Below are 24,845 nucleotides of genomic sequence, written 5' to 3' on the forward strand. Positions count from 1 at the left end.
GGATGTTCTAGAAATGTTTTAGAATCCTAGAATTGGTTTTTTGGAAGAGACCTTTAAGATCAAGTCTAATCTTTATCTGCAAGAAGCTAGATACCAAACCTGGAGTTAATGCAGTACTGTTAAACTGCTGTATAGTTGTATTTAACCACTGAAGAGTAATCAGTTTTGGGTATTGAAAAATCCCAAACCAGTCAAGTAATCAGGGGCACAAAAAGAAATCTGGAAAGTTAGTTGCTTGAGAAACTACTGGAGAGAGGCTACAAAGATGTTGGGGGCAACTGGAGCATCTCTGTGAGGAGGAAAGGCTGAGACACCTGGGGCTATTGAGCCTGGAGAAGCCTGAGAGGGCATCTGATCAATGCTCAGCAAGACCTAAAGGGCGGGGGCAAGAGGCAGGGGCCAGATGCTTCAGTGGTGCCCAGTCATGGGACAAGGGGTAACAGGCACAAACTGGACCCCAGGAGGTTCCATCTGAACACAAGGCAAAACTTCTTTCCTGTGTGAGTGCTGGGTCCCTGGAGCAGGCTGCCTGGAGAGGCTGCGGAGTCTCCTTCTCTGGAGAGCTTCCAACTGCCCTTCCCCCGCCCCCAAGGCCATTGTGATCCTGGGCAAGCTGCTGTGGTGCCCTGCTGGAGCAGGGGGATTGGACTCAGTGAGCTCCAGAGGTCCCTTCCAAGCCCAACCATGCTGGGATTCTGTGAAATGCAGCTAAGTATTTTTCACTGCTTTTCAGATGTTTAATAGAGTGGAGGAACAATGGTTTTTTTTCTTTAAATTGCAGGTGAGGTCTAGTTCATGCATAGTTCTCTTAACTGTTTATCAGGAAATGATGAGCAAAACTGAGCAAAAATCCATGTTGTCACTCATAAAATGTATTTGGCTTTATGAAACATTGCGAAACGAGAGAAAGCTTTTAAGAGTGATGTGGCATGCTTAGTTGTTGTAAAAATTATGTTCCTTACACTAGCATTTTTTAATAACAAACAACAGAGGATAGACTTGGGGAAGTGAGGGCACATGGGAATCTGTCAGCAGAGCTGTTCCCAGGTCTTCCAGAATTACCTGGGTGTAATCGAAGATTGGCGTGAATCAAAATGTTAATTGTGTCCAGTTCTGTAAGGAACTGCTTACTAGCAGGGGCTGAATGCAGGGCTGAAATGAGCACTAACATAGCTACTCTGCTGTCCTTTGTACAGTTCTGTGCTGGTTTGACTCAGATCTTGTGGCCTTAAGCTGTTCTGCAGTTGCTTTGGTTTGCTTCTTGGACTGACTGATACTCAGCTCAGGTGATTTTTCTTGGCTCTTGTGTCTTTGTCTCCTCCCTAGAAAGATGAAGTGCTGTTAGCATTCAGAGCAAGCAGGGCATCCAGTGTGGCAGTGTCCCACCAGTGGTGCTGTGGTTAATGGCTGCATTTAAAGCATCCTACTACTGTCTGTCCTTTATGCCTCCTGCACTCAAGGCGGCATTTGCCATCTCTGGCTGCTGTGCTTTTTCAAGCCTGGCTGCACATAAGCTCGTATCTCTGGATCAGATTCACCCTTTGGATTATTTTTGCCCTGGAAGCATCCATTTTTTGGGATCAGGTTATCCAAGAGTGGGACACAGGGTCTTTCTTTCCCCACTATCGCTGAACACTGAACCTGTAGAAAAAGCCTAGGCTTGGATGGGCTGAAGACTTGGAGGCTGGTTTTTTTTCTTCCCCTCTTTTGGAATGAAAGCTTAGCTTTTGTACCAGCTCTGTGGCCACAGAAGAAAAGTATACAGCATGTGGCTGTGGCTGGGTGGTGTCCTGGCCTGGCTCCACTGCTGTAGCTGATTTTGTGGGGGAGCTTCCAAGCCAGCTGCTCCAAGCCTGACACACACCCTGCCCATATTCTCAGCTCCACAGCCAATGGCTTCAAATGCTTCCATCAGTTTTTATGCAGCAGCCAATGGCTGTGCTGGAACAGGTCTCCTCAGCTCAGCTGCCGTGGTGAATGCACAGGTTTTGATGGCAGCTCTCTGGTGTGAGGCACTGGCAGTTAGGCAGCCACTGCTCTGATGGGTATTTTTTCCTGTTACCATTTCTGGTTTGAGGTGCATACCTGCTATGAAGCACTTTCAGCATGGAGAAAGTTCTCCATTGATAAATTAAGAACTTTATTCCTCCCCCTGTGGCTATCAAGATTTACTCTGTATGCTGCTTACCAAGCACAGGTCAGAGCTGGTACCCTGAGTCTCATAAATGTAGGGATGGCAAGGGCAAGAACTTGGAGAATTCTGTTTAATGGAGTGAAAATGGAGACTGAAATACCTGGCCTTCCAATCTAGTTTATGTGCTCTGATGTGTGCATTAAGATAGAGAACTACTGTTAGGTTGACCTACAAGATGAGATTTCAAGAAATGACAAGCCCAAACCTGGGTCTTGTTGTTTCCCTTTACCTCATGCTGGAGCGGGTAACGCTCCCCATAAACTCAGTTTCCTGCTTCTTGGGTAGTGTAATCACCCCTGCTGTTTGCTTCTTAGGGGTATTGCATCTCATAAGAGTCACAGAATGGTTTGGGTTGCAAGGGACCTTTAAAAGTCATCTCTAGTCCAAGTCCCCTGCAGTCAGCAGGAACATCGACAATTATAGCAGGTTGCTCAGAGTTCCAAACAACCTGACCTGGACTGTTTCCAGGCATGGGGCAGCTCCCACCTCCCTGGGCAACCTCGACCAGTGTCTCCACACCCTCAGTGTAAATAATTTCTTCCTTTGTTCTAGTCTGAATCTCCCTCTTTTAATGTAAACCCATTTCCTCTTGCCCTGTCACAACAGACATGGATAAAAAGTCTGTCCTCAGCTTTCTTTTTGTCCCCTTTAAGTACCAAAAGGTTGCAAGATCATCTCCCTGAAACCTCTTTTCTGGGCTGAACCACCCCAGCTCTCAGCCTGTCCTCACAGCAGAGGGGTTCCAGCCCTTGGATCATTTTTGTGGTCTTCTCTGGACCTGTGCAGAGAACCTGACTTTTCAACCACACATTCTAGACTTTTTCAGCTGTTCATTTGCTCTGGTGGTTAAGACCACATCACCTTCCCCTCTGTGATGCAGAGCTCCCTAGCAGCGCTGCTTCCAGCACCACAATGAGACCAGGAGGCTTGATCAGGCAGCAGAGGAGCTGTGTGGAGAAAAAGAGGGTTCTCCATCCACTTTCCACATCTCCCAAGCCCTACATCAGGTTCCTCGGATGGGAAGGGCAGAGGGGACTCTGTGCTGCACTGCAGGCCCATGCCGTAGGATGGCAGTGTTGGGCTGGCTTTCTAGCAGGGAGCTGCTGCTGACATTCCTTTTACTGTCCCTTGAAAGAGCATCTTGTGAATGATTCAGCTGAGAGGAAAGGTTCGGACTGGTCCGTGGCAGGACCAGAAGAGGATGGGGAGTTAAAAAAGGAAGGGTGCTGGAGCTTTGGAAGGAGTTTCTGCATCATGTTGGAAAATGCAGCAGTGCTGGAAGTACTGTGACAGAGACAAATGCTGCTGGTTGCCCAGCTAGATTTTTTCCACCGTGATTCTGGTACCTTCAGTATATGAAGTACGCTCATTTGCTAGTGCCTGGGTAGTTCTTAAAGTATCAGCTGAAGTACTTTAACATTCATAATTAAAGTTTCCAGAGCACTTGGGAAGTTCACTTCTTTATTATTTTAAAATGTGCTAAAGAATATACACTACAGAAGAGGCATCCTGTAAGTATTAGGGTGGGTTCTCACTGTGGAAAAATAGGAGATCAAAACTAATGGGAAAAAAGTTACAATGCAAAGTCCCTCTTTCCTCCATGAGGTGAAGTCTCTTATGTGGGGACTTGGTTTTTTCTCCTGGTATTAAGCTCCAAAAGGATGATATCTCTTCTGTGTGCACACAAAACAGCTCGCTGCCTAAGGGACCTGGCTTCTTCCTCGTTTAAAAATAGGATTACTGCGTTGTTAATCTGATTATGAATCTGAACTGTGTGGCCTTTCAAGTGGGGTCTCGCTGGCTGGTCCCAGTGCTAATCTTACTGGTGGGAGCAGGGAGATGGAGCTCATGCAATGCACATCCTCCTCGGATTTTGGAGAGTCCTTAAACATTTCCTCAAGCAATCTCACATGGAACAGAAGACATGCTGCACAAAAAGGTGTTTATGCTTGTGTACGGTATCGTATGAGAAAAGTACTATGTCTTTTAAAATACAGGAACCAGAATATTTCGTGTCAACTATTTGTCGAGACTAAGAGCTGTCTTAGGAGAAGGCATTTAAATGTGATTATGCAGTATGACCTTTCTCTGACAAATGGATTAAAAACATACTCTAGGCACGTAACAGCAGGGCTACAATTCAGGTGGAAGAACTAAGCCATGCTCTTCATGTTTTCCCTTAAGCTGTCTTTCCTCACCCCACTTCTTTTCCTATAGTGGAAGCAGCAGCTGTTCTTTGCAAGAACAGGGGAAGGTGTGGAAGCAACAAAAGGAGCATCTGTCCACCTCACACTTTGCAAGGTGAGTTTGGCACAATAAATGAAACAAAGTGAGCCACTGGGATGTGCTTAAGGAGGTCGTGTGAGCATTGCAGTGCTCACAGGTGCTACTCCCTCTTTATAGTTGGACACCTTGACCTTACAGCCAGTGGTGTGACTTCACATGGCAGCAGTGTGAACTCTGAAGATGCCTTCTCTCTGGGTTGAATATGGCCCCAAGAAAACCCCCTTTTTTCTGCCCCTTCCCCAAGCACTCTCTGCTCATCCCCTGCATGTAGCAAGGCCCAGGACCAAATATGCTGTGGAGGTGCAGGGAGGTGGAGACATGCCAAACAAGAACTTGGGGCTGAGGAGATCCAACCCAGGAGTGTGCTGCTGCGACTCATTGTTTCCATGTGTGCTGAAGTCGTATGAAATTTTCAGTTCTGATGACTAACTTATTTTCTTTATGGGAAGAAGCCAAGCTCCTCAGCCCCAACACTTCTCTTTTTTTATTGCCTTTTAACCACAGGAGCTCTGCCTTTTCCTGTAATTCATAGGCCACAGTGGCTTTCCCTTGAATCGGGAGATTTTTTTCTGCTGATTTGGATCGCATCAAGAGTAATCCCATTCCTGCTCACAGACTTGCCACATCCCCCTCTCCTGGAACCAGGAGTCCTTACTTATAGCTTGAACATCTGTTGGTGTCCTGTATTTCAGGACCTGATGATGAGGCTCGTGGGGAGCAGAGAGAAGTTGAGTGTGATGAGGTCCCTTTTAGAGAAGCTTTTGAAAGTGGAGTAAAAGATCCATGTGTGCAGAGTGCCCCAGACTTGGGGAAAGGGAGCAGGGCATCAGTAGTTAGAAATACCGGTGAAGCACTACTGACTTGGGGAAGTAGGAAGGAAGTGCAGTAGTGGTTGGTGGGTGGATTTCCCCATGTGGAAGAGGTGGAAAGGACAGTAGAGCAGAAAAGGTTTTCCTGGTATAAATAGCAGTTTGGGATTAATTTACTAGAGAGGAACTGAAGTGGATCATGGCTCCCATTCCCAGTTCCCCAGAGGACGGTCTTGGAAAGGCAGCTTTGTGCTGGCTTTGTCAAAGCAAATGTGGAGTCCAGCCAGCCCCAGCAGCCAGCCCCAGCAGCCAGCCCCAGCCTTGGTCTGCCCAGTGCCCATCTAGGGTGGGAGCACCTCTGTGCCTTATGTGTGGTCAACCCTTGAGTAGCCCTTTCGGGGCTCTGCATCAGCCTCTTCTCTGCCTGGTAGCATTTGAGAAGCCATTGGGAAGCCATTAACATTCACTGCACCTGAGCTAGTGCTGTGTTTGTAACCCTTGGTGTGTTTTGTAGCTCTCCAAGGCATGCAGCCTCAGCCTTCCTGCTGGCTTTTCCCAAGTGATGGTGCTCCTTGTCCTCCCCTGGCTTTACTACCTCTTATCTGTTCCACCTTGGACTTCTCTTCCTTTCCCTCTGTTTTACTATGTAGTACTTTTCATGCCTCTCACTCAGTGTTTCTCTGTTCTGCCCCTGGGCAATCCAAAGGAGACCTCTGCTTTGCTGTTAATTGCCTGTATGCCTTCTGTAGTTTCTATTTATTGTTAATTTTATCGTTGTTTTAATACCATAAATCGTCATGGTACTTTCCCCCCGTTACTTGTTGCTCCTGATATGACAAGAGTTCAGCAGTGCTGACCTCCGAGAATTGCACCATCACTAGAGCAATAACCATCCCCCCCCCCCCCCCAAGCATCCTTTTGAAGGCATACCACATTTATTAGATAAGCAGGTTGGGATATTACCTGCCAGTTCCCAGCAGCGTGACCGTTACTGTACGAGCACTGTAAAAATCTGTTGGGCATGGCTGTCTTTGACTTGCTGATGCAGTTTTAATTTGGTAGTGTCCTCTTTTGCAATGGTTCTTGCCCAAGAGCAGGCTGCTGTCGCACTGAGACTTTCTTCTCGGCTGGTTGTGGATGACACTACAACGTAAATACGTTTTAGAATGCGAAAGACTGGCAAATGGAGATGCAAAAGTGGGTAGGAAACGGAAGAAATCACAATGATAAGCAGGTCAGTGGGTTGCAGTAGATCCTGTTTATTCTGTAAATTTTCAAGGGTTTGGGGCTGCAGTATTGAAGCTGAAGCAGACTAGCTGGGAGGCACATGCAGAGTTAGTGTGGACAAAGAAAAAAAGCAATCTTCACCCAGTACAGTTAACGTCTTCACGCTGTCAAGCAGTCATTATAGCCTCTGCATGGAAACAGACTGACCTATTTCTGCTCTGTTTAATTAGCAAGGTGGGAAAAAACACAGCTGCCTGTGCTTTCACTTTCCCTGGTACCAGAGTTGTGCTTGCAGGAATGCATCGCTGCCAGGCGAGACCAGGGATGGAGGGCTGCTCCTTGTTGCCTTCCCTCCCGCTCTGCAGATGCCATGGGCCAAGGCAAGCCAGGTCTGAGGTTTGTGCAGCAGGGACCCAAGCATATGGAGATGGGAATGCTGTGCAGGATCAGTGTGAGGCATGCTGGATTTCTGTGGGATGGGTGATGGACAGCTGATGCCTGTCCTGAGTAAGGGGTACCAGTCTCCCAGTGCATTCCCATCCTGGTCCAAAGGGCTGGGCTGGAGTCCCAATCCTCGCTCCTGGGGTCGTGGTGCATGGTGCTGGGCTCCCTGTCTCAAGATCTGAGTACCCACAGTCTCTCACTCTTCTGTCCTAGCCTTTTGATCTGGGCAGCAGGGATGAGGTTCTGAGGCTCCCAGCATGGGATGCTGAGTCAGGGTCCCTTGTGTGGGGCACTTGGTCAAGGTGCCAGTCATAGAAAACAGTTTGGGTTGGGAGGGGCCTTTAAAGGTCATCTAGTCCAATCCCCCTGCTATGAGTAGGGACATCTAGAGCAGGTTGCTCAGAGCCCCAAACCAGATGCCCTGGAAGGGTTCTAGGGATGGGGCATCTCCCACCTCTCCAGGCAGCCTGGGCCAGGGTCTCCACACCCTCCTTCTCTCTAGTCTGAATCTCCCTTCCTTTAGTTTAAGCCCATCACCCCTGGTCCTGCCACAGCCGGCCGTGCTAAAAAGTCTGTCCCCATCTTTCTTATTGGCCCCTTTAAGGCCTGATGGGTCACAAGAAGGTTACCCTGGAGCTTTCTTTTCTCCAGGCTGAACAACCCCAACTCTGAGCCTGGACTCACAGCAGAGGACCTGTTCCAACAGGTCCATCTCTCTCTTGTGCTGAGGACTCCAGAGCTGGGCCCAGGTCTGCAGGCGGGGTCTCAGCAGAGCAGAGGGGGAGAATCGCTGCTACCTGCTGCACAGCCTGCTGGGGATGCCGCCCAGGAGATGCCGTCCCGCTCCAGGATGGTGCTTTGCGAGCCCTGTCCCGGGCTCACATCCCGGGGTTCGGTCCCCCTCTCCACCCCAGGGTGCAGACCTCCACCGCTAGGACTCGTACCCCCAAAGGGGGCCGCCACCCCCCCCCCCCCCCCCCCCCCCCCCCCCCCGGTGCTTTAGGGGAACGGGATCCGTGGGGGCTCGTGGGATACGAAGGGGAGGGCCGGGCGGGGCTACCGACGGCGGGGGCCGCACACGGCGCCTGTGCCGAGGGGCTGGGCCGGGGAGGCGGGGGCCCCCTCTCCCCTCCCTCCCCTCCGTTTCCCGTCCCTGCCCCTTCCCCTCATGGCGGCGCTGGGCGACTCGGCGCGGCTGGCGGCGGCGCAGCGCGGGGCGGCGGCGGCGCTGTGAGGAGCAGCGCGGGGCCTGCGCGGCTCGGCGCCGGGCGGGCATGGCGGGCCGCGGCCGCCGCGCCTGGCTCAGCGTCCTGCTGGGGCTGGTGCTGGGCTTCGTGCTCGCCTCGCGCCTCGTCCTGCCCCGCGCTTCCGAGCTGGCGGCGGCGGCGCGGCCCCGCCGAACCCGCCCGCAGGGCTGCCGCCAGTCGCCCGCCGCCGCCCCGCCGCGCCGCCCCGGCCCGCCGGCCCAGAGCTTCCTTTTCGTGGGGGTTATGACGGCGCAGAAGTACCTGCGGAGTCGCGCTGTGGCTGCCCACCGGTGAGTGAGCGGGACGGCTCCGCTGGGCTGGGCTCCGCTGGGCTCTCTTTGGATGGGTTCGGCTGCTCTGGGGTGGGGTCGTTTCGAATGGGTTCGACTACGCTCAAGTGGTTTGGGCCGGGATTGTTTCGGTTAGGCTTAGTTCGATTCAGCTCGGCTTTCTGCACGGCCGTTTCCCCGATGAGCGGTTAAGACCCACCCCAGGGTAGGAGGTCTCCCGCGGCGGAGCCCTGGAGGCATCCTCCTGCTGGCCCGGGGAGCGTTCGTCCATCCCAGGGGCCGGTGTGAGCGGTGTGCGACCCCAAGGAGATCTCCCTTCGGGGCACGCTCTCCCCAAACCAGCCTGTGCGCAGCACTGGGGTGCTCTCCAGGTGGCAGGGTCGGGGTGAGGGGAGAGGGGTGCCCCGAGCCTCCCCTCAGCTGCGTGGGCAGGTTGGTGGAGACATGAAGGATCGGGTTGGGGCATGCTGACGTTCTCATACAGTCTGGTTGAGCCGGTGGTTGGCAGACAAACCCGGGGGTCTTGCCTGAGGGTCCGGCAGCTCATCCATAGTGAGGGGGCACCTATCGCTGGTCATTGGGGGAGATGTGGTCATCAAAATGCTTCCCTCAATGCTTCTGCGTTGGGCATAGCCACGTCTCGCTGGTGCAGTCCTTGCTTGCTGTTTCTGAAGAGAGACGGCAACTTGATAATAATAAAAATAAAGTTTGGAGACTGCTGTAGCCCCCTGGATAGGGAGGAAAAGTCCGCTGTACAAAGCTGAGAGTGTGTACTTAGGAGTAAGACTCAGAAAATGAGTCTGGGAACAAAGAGTAAAACCAGCTCTTGCTCGCTGCAGCCGTTGCAGAGGCTGGACCACGTAGCGGAACAGTTTGAATGGAGAAGTCAGTAGCTCGTGGCTCCAGGCTGTTGAAGCTAGCACAGGACTCAGGGTCTGCGAGCCGTGTGTGTTACCTGAGCAGACCTCTCTTGGGAGCAGAGGCAGTCGTGTGTGCACTGCTCGTTGTGGCCCGCGGCATGGTCTCCAGCCGTAGCTGGGCATGGCCACGGGCAGTGCGTGCTAACGGCACTACTGTCCAAAGCCTTGGCAGCATCAGGATAGTGATCTCTTCTGTGAGAGATGCGTCTGTGGCTTTGGAGAAACTGTGCTCTGCTGAAATATGCTTACTGCTCCGGCGTTTGTGCCAGCAGGCAGTGCTGGGAGGCTGTGCTGGAAGCCTGCTTGGGAAATAAATCTGAAAGAGTTAAGAGCTAAAATGTCAGCTTGGGTATACCCCGGCTCTGACTGAGTGCTGCACACACAGCCAGCACTGTCAGAGCCGGGAGTTCTGGGGCACATCTTTCTCTAATAAAACATCCCTTCAAGTCTTGTGCTAGAACAAACCTTTATCCATCCCCTGCCTGCCCAGGTTGAAAAGTACTTGGCTCTGTTGGCCAGTAAGAACAGGATGGCAAAACCATGTATGATGAACCAACTCCTCCTCTCCCTGCCCAGCTCTTTATGTCAGCATCAAAGACAGTAAAATGGCTTAATTTGGGCAATCTGAAATACATTGTCTGGTCACAATGGTTGTAATGGAAACTTAATTCCTTCTTTCAGCATAGACCTGTAATTAAGTTACAGAGAGTGTATGATTGCTGCTTTGAAATGGGTGAAAGAATCTCTTTCTTCAGGGCTATGTATTCATCTTCAGCATGTGGGATGGAGCATTTTGGATTGCAAATCTCATGAACTGTGTGTAACAGAGAAAGGCTGAAGTCATGTTGGACATCACATAATGGATTTTATGGCGGAATACTTTGTCTAGCATCCACCAGATTTTATGTCAAGAGTTGAAGAAAGGGAGATCTGTCCCAGTATTGTCCAGAGATGGGTGTTAGTTGTGAAGCATTTTGCTTTGCTGGTGTGGGCAGGATTCTCTTCCCTGGTTTTGCCCTTGCTTGCTGAGCAGTCCTGTGCTGTGGGAGAGCTGGGTTCACAGCCAGCTCTGCAACGTCTGCGCACATTCACACAAAATGGTTTAAGATGCAACTTAACAAACGCAGCTTTTTGAATTGGGTTCATTCAGAAGGAGATCTGAGTATTCCTTTTTACTGCACTGCTATTTTGGTTTAACGTCTAGAGATGACGTCCACTCTCAGAAATGATGAAAAAAGCCTAGCCTCCTAACATTGCGGTAGGGCTGAAAGCATTCTTCTTAACTCCGCTGGTGAAAGAAAGGACATAATGTCCTGCTTACAGGAAGACATCTTTGGGGGGAAGATGGGGAGGGGGGAAGAGGAAGACAAACCTGAAATCTTAAATGGCTTTTGATTGCCATGAAGTACTCAGGCAGACAATTGCTGGGATTACTACATTTGACAAAGCATCCTGGTGAGCTGAATCGCTGGCACGGCCAGTGAAATGGGAAGCTGCTAGCAAGGCATTCCCGGGGTGGCAGCGTGTGCAGAGCCTTGATACTGCACTAGCCAGAGCGCTGAAAGGAATTAGAGATTCAGAGGCTGAATACCTCCAAACTGCTGTGGCTCAAAGGCTATTTACAGATGCAGCTCAAAGCGACTGGAACGGAAAGCATTTGCTGATCCTTGCTGCTGTGAATCCAGATAGCGTCTAACAAGAGGGGAAGCAATCTACTTCCTGAACATCAATCATGAGCAAAATGACCACTGCAAGGCAAAATGGGCCTGCTGGATTTTCAGGAGCCGCTGGCTCTGAAACAGTTGTGCTTTTGTAGTCTGTCAGGCAGAGATTGAGCTTTGGATCCACAGGTTTTTGGAGGGCAGATTTGTAGCTTGAGGAGTTACTGCATCTGACAACTCGGTTGGCAGAGTTTCCCTTCCTGGAGGCCGGTAAAGTGCGGTGTCACTTCAAAGGAGGAGAAATAGGCAGGGAAAACGCCGTGCAGGAAGGAGGGAAAGTGCAACAATATGTGCTAATGGTTTTGCAGCTGAGGGGAGTTATCCTAAAAGTGCTGCAGGAAGGAGAGGATGGGAATAACAAGTCTCCCAGAAGATTTCCGTACTCTCTCACAGGATCTCACAGAAATGTCAGGCAGTTAACCCTTTATTGTTTTGTTTTTTCGAATAGCAACCACATTTCCTGGGAAAAGTGACGGGAGACTGCTGTGAATGCAGTTAATGGTGAGATGTCAGGTTGGCCTTTGACAGCATCTCTGCAGGAATGCAGCTGCGGTACTTCTCAGTTTGGAACAGTCCTCATGGCACCTTGAAGTGCCATGAGGCCACACAGGCAAGGAGCATGAGTGATGCCGATGCTTGTGCTAAGCTGTTCTGCTCCTGCAGCAGAAGGATGCCCTTTCAGAGGCTCTGTTTCAGATGCGATGCCACAGTGTTTGTGGTCGTTTACACAGGAAAACAGGTTGCCCTGGAATCCAAATACCTGACTGCTTGGAAGAGCATCAATGCAAGGCAGCCAGGGGGATTTAGGGTGTAAAGGAGTTTGCATTGTCTGTCTGTGCCTGTGCTAGCTGCTACAGAAGGGTAATACAAACCACATTTTTGTGCTCCTTTTAAATCCAGAGCCTAGGTGGAGGCTGCTGGGTGGTATTTGGGTTTGGCCTTTTCTGGTTGCTAGTGGGGTGATATGATGGATTGTGGAGCACTCTTGCCTCTCTGGAGGAGATTGAGTGGAATGACTTTGAACATCATGATAGTGTGATGCATGGTTTGCTTAACACATGGATTGTACTGCAGTGTGAGAACTCGGCGTGTCCTGCTCTTCCAAGCTCTGGCAGAAGTATGATGTACTGCTTTCCAAGCAGTAAGCAGTTACAGAATCACAGAATGCCAGGTTGGAAGGAACCCCAAGGATCATCTGGTCCAACCTTTCTAGGTAGCAGTGTAGTTGAGAAGAGCTGGCCCAGCACCCTGGCAAGCTGAGTCTTAAAACTGTGCAGTGTAGGGGAATTCACCACTTCCCGGGGAGATAACTCCAATGTCTTAACTTTTCTCGTGGTGAAACATTTTCTTCTGGAATCCAATCAGAATCTCCCCAGGTGTTACTGATACCCTTTGCCCCTCATGTTTTCCATGTGACTCCTTGTTGCCTAAAATTTGCGAAGAGGTTTAAGGAACAGTATGAAACGAATGCAGAGAACAGCTGGCAGTGATGCGTGGTGGGGGATAAGGAGAAACCAAGTCACCTACAAGCCCCGTGTTAATTATATGGCCCAGATCTCTGAGACACTTGGGCTTTGATCTTTGTCTTACCCTCTGAGTATCAATGTGCCGATGGATGATGGATCTGTTTCTGTCCCTGCTTCCACAAGGAAGGTGCATGGATGTCCATGGACAGAAAACATGGCATCACTTTAGACTGGAGGAGTTTAATTCAGAGAACTCTGAGGATCTGTGGAAGCTGCTTGAGTTCTCTGTTAAAGCTAGATACCAAGCTGTCCTGCTTGAAAGGACCTCTCCCTCAAAACTGGAATTCTGTAGTGCAGATCTGAGCTGACAAGCTCTCTTAAACCTATCTGGAAATGTAAAAAGCCAGCTTGTTTTTCTGGGCTCCCATGATGGTTGTCTGCAGTACCACGTGCAGCAGCAGCATGCTGGTTTCTGTGCACAGCTCTCCTGACTAAGCTGTGGTTCATTGCTTCTCCTGTTGCAAGTGTTGCTGTAAAGATGAGACCTTGAGGAACAGTTATGCAAAACTAGCCCCAGCTCATGATGAAATTTTGTCTGAACCGTGTATTTAAGAAATCAGTCTTCTAGCGCCATTATCTTGCCAAGCTGCTCACAAATGATGATTTTTTTCAGCTTAATTATGCAAGGTGACTATTCTCTAAACTTTAAATGAGTTTTGACCTCCTCTAAGGGAAGTTCCCAAGCTGCAGACAAAAACCAAATACATTTTTTGGTAATTGTCTCCAGTTGGGGTCTCTACAAAGGGAGCACTGTCTGCATAACACTGCTGACCGTGCTCCTGCTGAGTCTGCAGCACTGACAACAAAGCAAGGTAGTACAAATAAATAATAAACAGTGGCAACTGAAGAGAAAACATTCCAGATCTGTGCTCAACATGCTCCAAGCTATGCTTTTTAAACTGCTTTTTAATAAAGGAATTACTTCTGACCATGTTTAGTTACTGTGATCATAGTCACTTTTTAGCTGGGGTTATTTTAGCACTCTCTCTGCACACAGCTTTCTGTACTGCAGGAATATTTGTACCAGCTGTGACAAAATCTTTTGCACCCAGTTTCAGAGAGTGTCACAGAATGTTACGGATTGGAAGGGACCTCAAAAGGTCGTATAGTCCAAGCCCCCTGCCAGGGCAGGATCACCTAGAGGAGGTCACAGAAGAACACATCCAGGCAGGTTTTGAATGTCTCCAGAGAAGGAGACTCCACCTCTCTGCCTCTCTGGGCAGCCTGCTCCAGTGTTTTGTCACCCTCGCAGCGAAAAAGTTTTTCGTTCTGTTCATGTAGAGCCTCCTATGTTCCAGCTTGCACTCAGTGCCCCTTGTCCTATCATGGGGCATCTCTGAGCAGAGCCTGGCTCTGTGCTGACATTTGTCCTTCACATATTTGTAAACATTAATGAGGTCACCCCTGAGTGTCCTCCAAACTAAGGAGCCCCAGCTCCCTCAGCCTTTGCTCATAAGGGAGATGTTTACTGGAGACTTGTTCAGGATAGGGTACCTGTGGCGTATCTGCTGTGCAAAACCAGTTAAGGGATGGTAACATTTACTTGGTAGTCGCCAATACTGGAGTGGTCCTGATGTTCTCTAAGAGGTTGCTTCTAAGAAGGTGTCACCTAATTTTTTTCTGTGTTTGTTTGAATGACACTTTGATTCCCTTGTCAGCACTGGCTTCGCTGGAGTTGTGTGCCACTGAGAGAAAGCAGGTGGCATGCTGTCATGCTTGTTTTCAGTGCTGCTCCTGGGGAAGGTAATGGAGAGTTTCACCGTCCTGATTCATGCACATCCTGCTCTTTAACTGAGCAGATTCAGATTGCATGGATCTGTCAGAGTACTTCAGGTCCTGGGTTTTTAAATGCCCAGCTCAGTACACGTATCACTTGTGTTCAGAAACTGATATTTCTCTCTGGGCAGAGTCAAAATGGCCTGAAACTGGCTGAGGCCACCAGCAAAGCGCTGCAGTGGAGGTCTGCAGGTGTAGGTACAGGAATCTGGTGACTGAAATGTTGTGACCACATTTCCTTTAAACACGATGATGGAGAGCCCTTTGAGAGGAGCAGGGGAAAGGGGAAAAATGTTTTCCCTTGGTTGTTTGATGTGTTGTTGTGTTTTTGTTTTTTTTTTAATTATTATAAACCATACAATTTGTTTGCAAATGCAATCTGGAAGTCTTATCTTAGAGAAGTCTTGACCAGAAAAACAGTGTCAGCTGTTGGGGCCACAAAAGTAGGAAGGTGCTGAGGTAAGAGCTCTGTGCCTAAGGAGCTGAAGGTTGCTGCTCATAACCCAAAAGCAGACATAGTGAAGCTGAGTGAACATGGAAGGGCAGGCAAGAAATGCAGCTGTTAACACGCCAACCTGCAGAACTGCTTATGATTGAGTCAGGTCTGATTCTTGGCAATGTCGGACAAAGAAGTATAAAGTAGATTTGACCAGAATTCATCCCCGTGTTTATCAGTCCTTAGTTCTGCTGATAGCTGGGGTCAGAAAAATCTACTCACAGTTGATCTTGCAGTCTGTGGTTTGGCTTCATTGTCCCAGCGCAGCACGGTGTTTCCTGAGCAAACTGTTCTGTCTGCATGAACTTCCCAGAAAAGAGCCACCATGAGCTGTGTCTTTAGGCATAAGGAGCGGTGCATGGCCACTGCCATTGTATCAGCCTCTGCCCAGCAGCGCTTGCGCTGACATGGACACGCAGGCAGTTTTCGATGTGGGAGCATGTTTCATCTGTCTGAGTTTGAACAAGGCCTCAAAGCCACAGTCACCAGTAACACATCCAGTTGCCTCATCTCCTAGTGACTGCAGGATTGCGGGAAATGAGCAAAGGCATAATCAAGCTGTGCTGGGGCAATGTGGATGTGAGAACCCAAGGCTGAAGTGATGGTGTGGTCCTCCAAGGGCATGAGATTGAACACGACCAAGTGCCGGGTTCTGCACATTGGCCACAACAACCCCATGCAGAGCTACAGGCTGGGGTCAGAGTGGCTGAGAGCAGTCAGGCAGAGAGGGACCTGGGGGTGCTGGTTGACGGTAGACTGAACATGAGCCTGCAGTGTGCCCAGGCAGCTAAGAGGGCCAATGGCATCCTGGCCTGCATCAGGAACAGTGGGGCCAGCAGGAGCAGGGAGGTCATTCTGCCCCTGTACACTGCACTGGTTAGGCCACACCTGGAGTACTGTGTCCAGTTCTGGGCCCCTCAGTTTAGGAAGGAGGTTGACTTGCTGGAACGAGTCCAGGGAAGGGCAACAGAGCTGGGGAGGGGTTTGGAACATAAGCCCTACGAGGAGAGGCTGAGGGAGCTGGGGTTGCTTAGCCTGGAGAAGAGGAGGCTCAGGGGTGACCTTATTGCTCTCTACAACTACCTGAAGGGAGGTTGTAGACAGACGGATGTTGGTCTCTTCTCCCAGGCAGCCAGTACCAGAACGAGAGGACACAGTCTCAGGCTGCGCCAGGGGAGGTTCAGGCTGGATGTTAGGAAAAAGTTCTATCCAGAGAGAGTGATTGCCCATTGGAATGGGCTGCCTGGGGAGGTGGTGGAGTCGCCATCACTGGAGGTTTTCAGGAGGAGACTTGATGGGGTGCTTGGTGCCGTGGGTTAGTTGTTTGGGTGGTGTTGGATTGGTTGATGGGTTGGACGTGATGATCATGAGAGTCTCTTCCAACCTGGTTTATTCTATGTATATTCAGGCTGATCCCTTGGGGTGTGGCTGTCACAGAATCAAAGAATGCTAGGGGTTGGAGGGGAACTCCAGAGATCATAGAGTCTAACCCCCCTGCAAAGCAGGACCACTTAGGGCCGATCACACAGGAACCCGTCCAAGTGGGTTTTGAAGATCTCTAGAGAAGGAGACCCCACAATATCTCTGGGCAGCCTGCTCCAGTGCTTTGTCACTCTCACAGTAAAAAAGCTTATTCTCATGTTGAGATGGAATTTCCTGTGATTGAGTTTGTGTCCATTGCCCTTCATCCTATCGCTGGGCTGTGTTCTTTTCTGTGTGCTGTGCCCCCATGTATGCAGGAATATGTTTGGTTTACTTCTAGTTCAGTATGAAACTTAAATATGGCCAAGGTCCATGAAAAGATGGGGTCAAACTGGCTTTGATCTGAGGGGGTTAATGCAGTATGAGGACTGAGAATCAAATGTGCTGGTGTTTATGGATGTGCATGTGTTATTTTCCCTCTCCACTGAATGGGAACTCTTCTTATGACAGTATATTGTGGGGTCATGAGATGAGGGTACCTTGCTGGGGAGCAGGCAGTAAATTTAAACCGGGAACCAACAGAAGGGGTGGTGGTGTAAAAAAGCAGAGTTGAAGACTGCTCCTGAAGAGTCCAGAAAGGGGCTAAAGCTCAAAGTGGTAGAAGTAATCTTGTGTTGTCCATAGCTTGTAATCATTACAGAGGCAGATCTTTTGGATTTGGTCTCAATATACTAAAAGTTTATTTTGAATTAGAAAAGTCAGTGAACAGCAATGCCCATGAGACTTCAGCTTACAACTTCACCTGCTGGTTGTGGAGTGTCCTGGTCTGCCTGAAGCTGTACTGGGAACTGAGCACCGTGGATGAGATGAGCTGCATTTCTTAGTAGCAGCTTCTGCCTTTTTTTTTTCCTGCTGTAAGATTAAAATTTGACTGCATCCAGTACCTTTAGTGGAGAAGTCGTTTAAATGTAGGAGCTGGTGTGGGAAGGGCAACGTACCGTGTAGTCCTTTCACTCAAGAGCAGATGATTTATATGTGGGCTGTGGGTGTTGGAAAATAAACAGCAGAACTTCCTCAGTAGTTCAAGTTAGGAGCCTGACTCCTTTGGAAACAGGCAGTTTTCAGTGCTTTGATAGGATGTGACTTTGCAAGCAGTAGCACTGTACAATAATTGCAACACTGATGATTAAAGGCCTCATCACCTCTCTTGTCAACAGGAGTGTTTCCATTGGCTTTCCCCTGTGCTCTTCTGGGAAGCTGGGATCTAAACCTTTGCTAGGAAACACTATCCGTGGCACTGAGAGATCCAGAAGACAAAGCTTTTAAAGTAATTGGGTGATATTCATTACACAAAGCTGAAGTAGTGTATAACTGCTAAGGTGTCGAAGTTGATGTTTAATTAGTACTAATTAAATACCTCTGCATTTCCCAGTGGAACTTAAGGAACCATTCTTCTGGAGTATTTTTGCATTTTAGACTTTGGATGATAGCTAATTCTGGAGATGGCAAATTTCTGATGGTCTCTGAAGCCCCAAATCTGCTCTGCTTTTTGGCAAGAAACCTGTGTGAGCGGCATCTGGTAAAATGACAGTGATGCATTGAGGGAATGCTGTGTCCTCTGCCTTGAGAGGGGTTTCACATACTGCTGTGAATATAGATTATATTCTCCCCCTGTAAAAAACAAGGAGGCAAACCCTGTTGGTCTGCCAGTGAAAATGGTTTTCTGTGAGTTTCTGTGAAGGATACTTGAACTCTGCTTTTTCTTGTATAGACTTTGAGAAAATGGTACTGAAAGCTTAAAATTTGTAATATTTAGGGCAAAACTGTGACAGTTACGTGGTTGGAAATCCTCCCTGAAGGAGGTTAAGTGTTCTGCAGTCTGCCTTGAGGAATCGTCCTGCATCTCTTCCTGCAGTATAAATGACCCAATTTGCCCACGCAGATGGGTTGGACTTGGCAGGGGGGAACATGGAAGGTGTGGAGCAGATGTCGATGCTTTGCACAAAAGAGGCTCCTTTTTTGTGATGGTCCTCTACCCACCCAGCCTGAAACTTGCAGAAGGCTGCTGGAGGTGTGGCTCATCTGTTGGGATTATGTGTTTTGCCTGCATCTCCTGGGGCTGCTTTTCTGCTAGTCCTTTGCTGGTAGGGGCAGACACATTTGAGGTTGATGTTGCTTGTCTGGCTGTCACAAAACAGACACATTTTACTTCTGTCAGAGCATCTGGAGAGGTTGATGGTTGGTTGGTTTTCCACCAGATAGTGATTTCTCATGAGTTCCTGTGAAATTGACTCTGCAAGTCAGTACCAAATGCACGTTGGAGCTTTTGAGGGACTTAGAGGGAGTTGAAGGTGGAAATGATGCTGGATAACTCGCAGGGAAGCTTTGGAGGCATTAAATCCAGTTGAATGTGAGGAGGTTGCCCATCTTGGCTCCCTTTGGCTTTGCTCTCTATCTTGTGACTAATAGCTGTTAGACCAACTGAGTGTGTTTAAGAAATCCTGCCTGCCACTGGTGAACAACTACTATTGAATTATTTTTCTGTCAGAGATGCAAAACTGATGCTCAGATGCTTGTTGTGTCAGAATTTTTTGTGTGTTGTGTGGATGTCCTCATTTGTATGGGAAAAAAAAATAACCCTTCAAGGTGTTTAAAAAGAGAATTTGGAAAACAGAAGAGCTGTGGTTCCTTTCTGTGGTCTCTAGTAGCCCCCTCTGCCTGCCTTGGTTTGCATATTTAATTGGTTCTTACTGTCTTTTTCAATCTAGAACGTGGTCCAAAAGCATTCCTGGCAAGGTTGAATTCTTCTCCAGCGAGGGTTCAGACACCTCTATTCCCATCCCCATCGTGCCGCTTCCAGGTGTAGATGACACTTACCCACCTCAGAAGAAATCTTTTATGATGCTCAAATATATGCATGACCACTACCTGGACAAATACGAATGGTTTATGAGAGCTGATGATGATGTCTACATCAAAGGGGACAAACTGGAGAGCTTCCTCAGGAGCCTGAACAGCAGCGAGCCCCTCTTTCTTGGGCAGACTGGCCTTGGCACCACAGAGGAGATGGGGAAGCTGGCGCTGGAACCGGGCGAGAACTTCTGCATGGGAGGACCAGGAGTGATCATGAGCCGGGAAGTCCTGAGGAGGATGGTGCCCCACATTGGCGAGTGCCTGCGAGAGATGTACACCACCCATGAGGATGTGGAAGTGGGCAGATGCGTGCGGAGGTTCGCGGGAGTGCAGTGTGTGTGGTCCTATGAGGTAAGGACGAGGGCAGAGAGTATCAGCAGTGTGCTTGTGGGGAGAGGGTGGTAGCAGGGGGTCGCTGCACAGCTGTGCAGGAGCTCCTCCAGAGCTCTCCTCCCTTTGCAACTTGACCATCCAGCTGTACAGTGTCTACACTGCTTCCTACAAGTGTGACCCTGGGAAAGGCCTGTGCAGATATGGCAGTACAGTGGTAAGTGGGGAGCACGTTGGGGTGAGGGGTGGAATATTCATGGTTCATAACAAAGGTGTTTATTGAGACAGAAAGGGAGTAAGTTTCAATCAGAATGGCCACAGGTCCCCTCAGTCTTGACTGTCCAAGCCTCTTTCATCTTCTTTAGGTGGGCATGCCATGGTGTCACTGTGGAAAACAGATGGTTCGATTACTGTGCTTCTTACTGTGGTTGAAGTGTTTAAGGCTGACAGATGTCTGCCATGACAGTGACATTTTTTTCCTAAACTGCAGCCACAGCAGAGATGTCTCATGGTAGCTGGCACTGTCACCCTGTGCACTGAGCTGCCTCCCAGCCTGCCCACAGCCCAAGCCTGCTGGCTGCTCAGCAGGTCCTTGACGTCAGCAGAGACGAGCCACCACTCTTACACCAAAACTCAGCATCTGCCCACACTGATGTGGCTGCAAATTTGGCATGTCAGGGGGGAAAAACAAGAGAGTTACAGCCTGCTTGTGGCAGAGTTTCCTGCTGCTGTTGTTGCTGGATGCTGGGGGCTGGCAGCTCCTCCTGGGACGGGGAGGGGGGGGTGAGCTGGGCTCTTTGAAGTGAGTCCTGGGTGTTTACAGACTGTCTGATCAAAAACACCTGCTAGGCTTGAACTGCAGTTTCTCCTCCAGTAGCAGGGAAAACGCTGGTGGTTCTGTCTTGGAAATAAGGGAGAAGTTGAGAGCAGTAGAGAGGGTGAGCCTGCTTATCTTTTTACACAAATGTTTATGAAACATTTATGACTTGTACGCAGCTATTGCTTTGTCCTTTTATGAGATGTGGTAAAGAGAGGGAGTCTTCTGCCTGCGTGACAGAGGAGCTGTGGTCACAGATGATGCTGCTGCTGACCTGCTTTTTGACTGGCAAAGACTTATGTTAAACTTTTGACACTGAATTTCTGCCCCTGGAAGCTGTTGCTTTGTTTCGGTTCACAGTTCAGTGATGGGAAAGCCTCTGAGGAAGGGGAAGAAACTTTCCAGCTGTAGTAATTAATTTGTGTCTTCTGTGCATGAAGACTTTCTGGGCTAACAGTGGCTCTCCATGTTCCCTGCTTACAGACCTGGAACTAGTTTATATATAATTTCCAGAGTAATGGTTAGCCCTTCATAAGGAGTCAGTAACTTTTTCCACAGTTTTTAGCAGCATAAAATCTTTTCTCTGGACTTCTGAGTGGTAATAACTTCTGATGTGAATGCCTGTACCATGTGGCATTTGGTAACTTACTGAAGGTCAGCATTTTGTTCCTGCTGAAACTGGCAAAGGCCTCCTGAATTCAATATGATCCAATTTTGACTTGAAGTAGCTAACGATAGAACACAGCTGCAGGAGGAATGCCATCTGACAGAATTAGATTGGGCTTTTCTCAAAATCAGCTTTGTTTGATCAGCTTCTGTTAAATTATCCATACTGCTGGATTCTCCCAAGTGCTGTGAATTGCTGGAAATTGATTTGTGTGACGTGCATAAACTCTGAGATGTTCAGAAGTAACCTGTGAGTGTGAGATGTTAAGGCTCAGCTGTTTTGGAGAGAGGGAAGAGTTTCACTGATGAAAACACCCAGCTTCTGCAAGGAACAGGTCCACTCTCATTTAGTTGCGGCTTTTCCATTTAAAAATCTGTCATCCTTTCCTTTTTTCAATCTGGTCCTCTCCTGGCTCAGGGAACTAGATTCAATGTGCCTGATACTTTATTTTAGATAAAGCAATAGCTCTTTGAAACAACACAGCTGTTGGAACAGCTGTGTTAGGAAAGCTCGGTGTAAATGTGACATTTTCCATGTCTTGTAGTTGATGAACATCAAGTAATGGGCCACTCTGAGTGAAGTGCAAAGAGCTGTATTTCAGTGAGCTTCTGATGGAGCAGAAATTTATCTGTGCCTGCCCTGCTGGGGCACAGCCGTCACACTTCACAATTCCCATTGAAAGGGAAGCAATGACAGCACAAGACGCAGCAAACAAAATGCTGTTGGCCTCAGAAAACCCAGACCGCAAACTTCTCCTTTGCTTCCTGCACTTCTTATTCTGGAACGTCTCAAGTGGCAGCACAAATGCGGAGCTCAGGTCTTTGCAGTCATCCCCAGTGTTGGACCTCAGCGCGGGAGGTTTATTTCCCTGCGCTGTTCTGACGGTGGGCCCTGTGCCCAGAGTCATTTTACTCATCTCCATGACTGTCACTGCCCCCTTTCTCTGATTTGAGAATCTCACAATGTCTTTACTGTGCTGCTCTTCTTTGCTGGCTCTGGTGGTGTGCCCAAACGCATCTGCAGGCCTGGCTCTGTGTTTTTCTTTCTGCTCACAGCAGTCTGCCTCAACCCCCTTTTTTCCACCCCCTTCCTGTGTTTCTGTCACTCCGCCGCTCTCTGTGGTGCCTCTTAGACCACTTCATTAGTGGCACCAGTTATTGCCCCTTTCAGGACTTGTAAAGATTTGTTCAGAGTCTTCCCACTGTCAGGAGCTTTTCAGCAAATACAGTAAAGGAATTGACACCATGATTCTTTGGACTTCCTGCTTCATCTCACCCCAGAAAAGAAGAGGCAGTGACAGTGTGTGCAGGCTGGAGGAGAACTGAAGCTCCCTGGGCTCCCGGGAGCTTCATCTGATGCACCCAGGAGCAGTTTTGCAACCCGTGATGGATTTTAGTCTCCTGTGACCAGGTTGAGTGAGTAGCAGATGACACATGCCTCTTAAAATGCGAGTCCCCTATAGCAAGCATTATCATCATTGTTAACCCTGAGACTGTTACTGCTATTTGACAAATAGCTGTCCAACTCAGCCCTCTCCGGGGTGGAGCAGCAAAGCTACAGATTTTATGCAGCAAACTAAAAGAAAAGAATCCTTAAAATAACAGAGCTGTGAAATCTCTGAAGCTTACAGGTGGGAGCGTGACAGTTGATGAGGTGATACAGAGCACAATCCTTCCTCTGGAAGGAGACAAAAGCTTGTACTGATCTTGCTGGGAAGTGATTCTACATTTTTGGTGAATAGTGGCATTTTAAATTTCTGATGTTTTTCTGAGAAGAAGTTGACATACTCAAGTCTCCTTCCTTCTTTCGTTTCCTTCCACCAGTAGTTCTGCTATTTTATCTTGTGTGGGTCAGAGATGTGCTAGTTTTGTTTTCTCTGCCCTGCCATGCGGTGCCATGTGCTGTCTTGGGTATTGAGCCTGAGAGCAGGTTTCAGCATTGATGACAAACTGCCTCACTTGTGATTTCAACAGTCCCCATGGTTCACTGGTCTCACTTTTCCATTTGAGTCTAATGTTTCCTTTAAATGCATCTGAATTACGAAGCCTGTGCTCTGTTAGCTCAGGGCTCTTCCAGCCTTGTTTTGTAGCTGCTGCTGAGTATTGTTCCAGCTTGGGTTTAATATCCTTGCCTTAGAGTGCTGGTAACTTTAATACAAGCTCTTTGTAGCTGCTAGAAATCAAGGCAGTGCTGGTATGTATCATTCAGTAATAAACCCTTTTGGCACAGGTGGCACTAATCACTTCCATGTCCTGCAGCAGGATGGAGACTGCCGGATCCAATGGAGTGTTTTATGCTACCTCTAACTGCTGGTGCAAAGGCCCAGGTGCTTTGGCTGCTTCTCTTTCTGTTCTGATTGAGGCAGTGGGAGAAATTAAGGAGCAGCAAGTGTGATGAGGGTAGGGCTTTCTTCCAGGCTAGCAACTGGAACTCTTGAAATGTCCTGAAGTGAGACAGGATTTTTTAATAATATATGTGGCAAAGAAGCTGTGACAGAGGGGAGTGTTCACATCAGGGAACGTGAATGTTGAGGAAGAGTAGGTCCAGCCTTTTGGGCATTGGTGAGGGGAAAAAGCAGAGCAGTGGCAATTAGGGATAGTACCTTTTGACTGGATATTAGGAAGACATTCTTTACAGTAGGGGTGGTGAGACACTGGAACAGGTTGCCGTGGGAGGTGGTGATTGCCCCTCCCTGGGTTTGTTGAAGGCCAGGTTGTACAAGGCCTTGAGCAGCCTGGGCTGGTGGAAGGTGTCCCTGCCCGTGGTGGCGGGGTTGGAACTGGATGAGCTTTCTGGTCTCTTAAACTCAAACCATTTTATGATTCTGGGAGAAAGGGGCTCTGAGTTACTGTTTTGTGTGGTCTTTCATCTGGAGTAATTGAAGATAATTGCTATGCTGAAAGTCACTGAGATTAGGAAAGCTCTTAAGGTGCACATCATATCTGCCAGGTACGTTGGCAGTGCCAGAATGCACCGTTTCTGGAATGGACTCTCCCATGGGTAAAACTGAAAGTACCCAGAAGTGGGGGGAAAAAAAAAGCCCACAACAAATGAAGGTCATGCAGTGATTGATCAGAACTGAAAGCCTGGGGAGAGATGCAGCTGGTAATGGTTAACCTTCAGTTTTCTTGCTTTATCCTCTGAGGAAGAACTGTCCTTCGTTAATGAAAAAGGAGATTCAGCCTGTTGGTGGCTGGCTAATGTTTAGCACACCACACACAGTGACTTCAGCAAGAGCTGTCCATCTGGGAGCAGGGCAGGATGGGGGTTGTGGGGATGGTGCTTTGGGTGGGTGCTCTGTAGCACCTTCCTTTATCACAGTCTCTGTTGGGCAGTGGGGTTGAACTGTGGCATTTGGTCGGCCTTGCTCTGTGAGCCCTTGCCTTGGATTCCACTTGACTTGGCTTTGTGATGGGAGCTTGCAGCACAAATCAGAAATCAGACACTGTAAGAAATAGATATATTCCTGCTTCCAAACTTGTCTGGGTTTTTGAAGTCAGGGCATGGAGACTTGGCAAACCATGACAGACACAGAACCCTTATCTTGCCATGTGTGTAGCCCACTGCATCTCTTCATTCAGGAAATGTGCAGTACGAGTCTTGTGTGCGTGAGAGAGAGGGAGGATACAAGCATGCCCAGGGTAGGTGTTTATAAATCATCTTTTCTTAGGCACTGAATTCTATCTCTGAAACACTTCAGAGATGTCTTTTTGGCTTCAGAGTAAGTTGGAAGTGAGTGGTCATCTGTGCTAGGGTGGAT

The 24,845-nt window shown here is 48.8% G+C and overlaps 1 protein-coding gene across 2 annotated transcripts in view; it reads left to right on the plus strand.

Moving 5' to 3' along the window:
- Positions 1 to 4,416: 4,416 nt before the first annotated feature.
- The window catches only part of CHSY1 (chondroitin sulfate synthase 1), an 85,909-nt gene continuing 65,480 nt past the window's right edge, over positions 4,417 to 24,845 (plus strand). Inside the window, exons 1-2 of one of the 2 annotated variants that reach the window (XM_054168986.1) lie at positions 4,417 to 4,495; positions 19,127 to 19,622. In XM_054168986.1, the coding sequence (XP_054024961.1) occupies positions 19,257 to 19,622 (366 nt within the window). In that variant the 5' untranslated portion in view covers positions 4,417 to 4,495; positions 19,127 to 19,256. Of the gene's footprint in view, positions 4,496 to 8,171; positions 8,498 to 19,126; positions 19,623 to 24,845 lie in introns of those variants that run through there. The other variant, XM_054168984.1, reaches the window with a different exon arrangement.

The sequence above is a fragment of the Dryobates pubescens genome, chromosome 17 (assembly GCF_014839835.1).
Source record: "Dryobates pubescens isolate bDryPub1 chromosome 17, bDryPub1.pri, whole genome shotgun sequence".
Lineage (NCBI taxonomy): Eukaryota > Metazoa > Chordata > Aves > Piciformes > Picidae > Dryobates > Dryobates pubescens.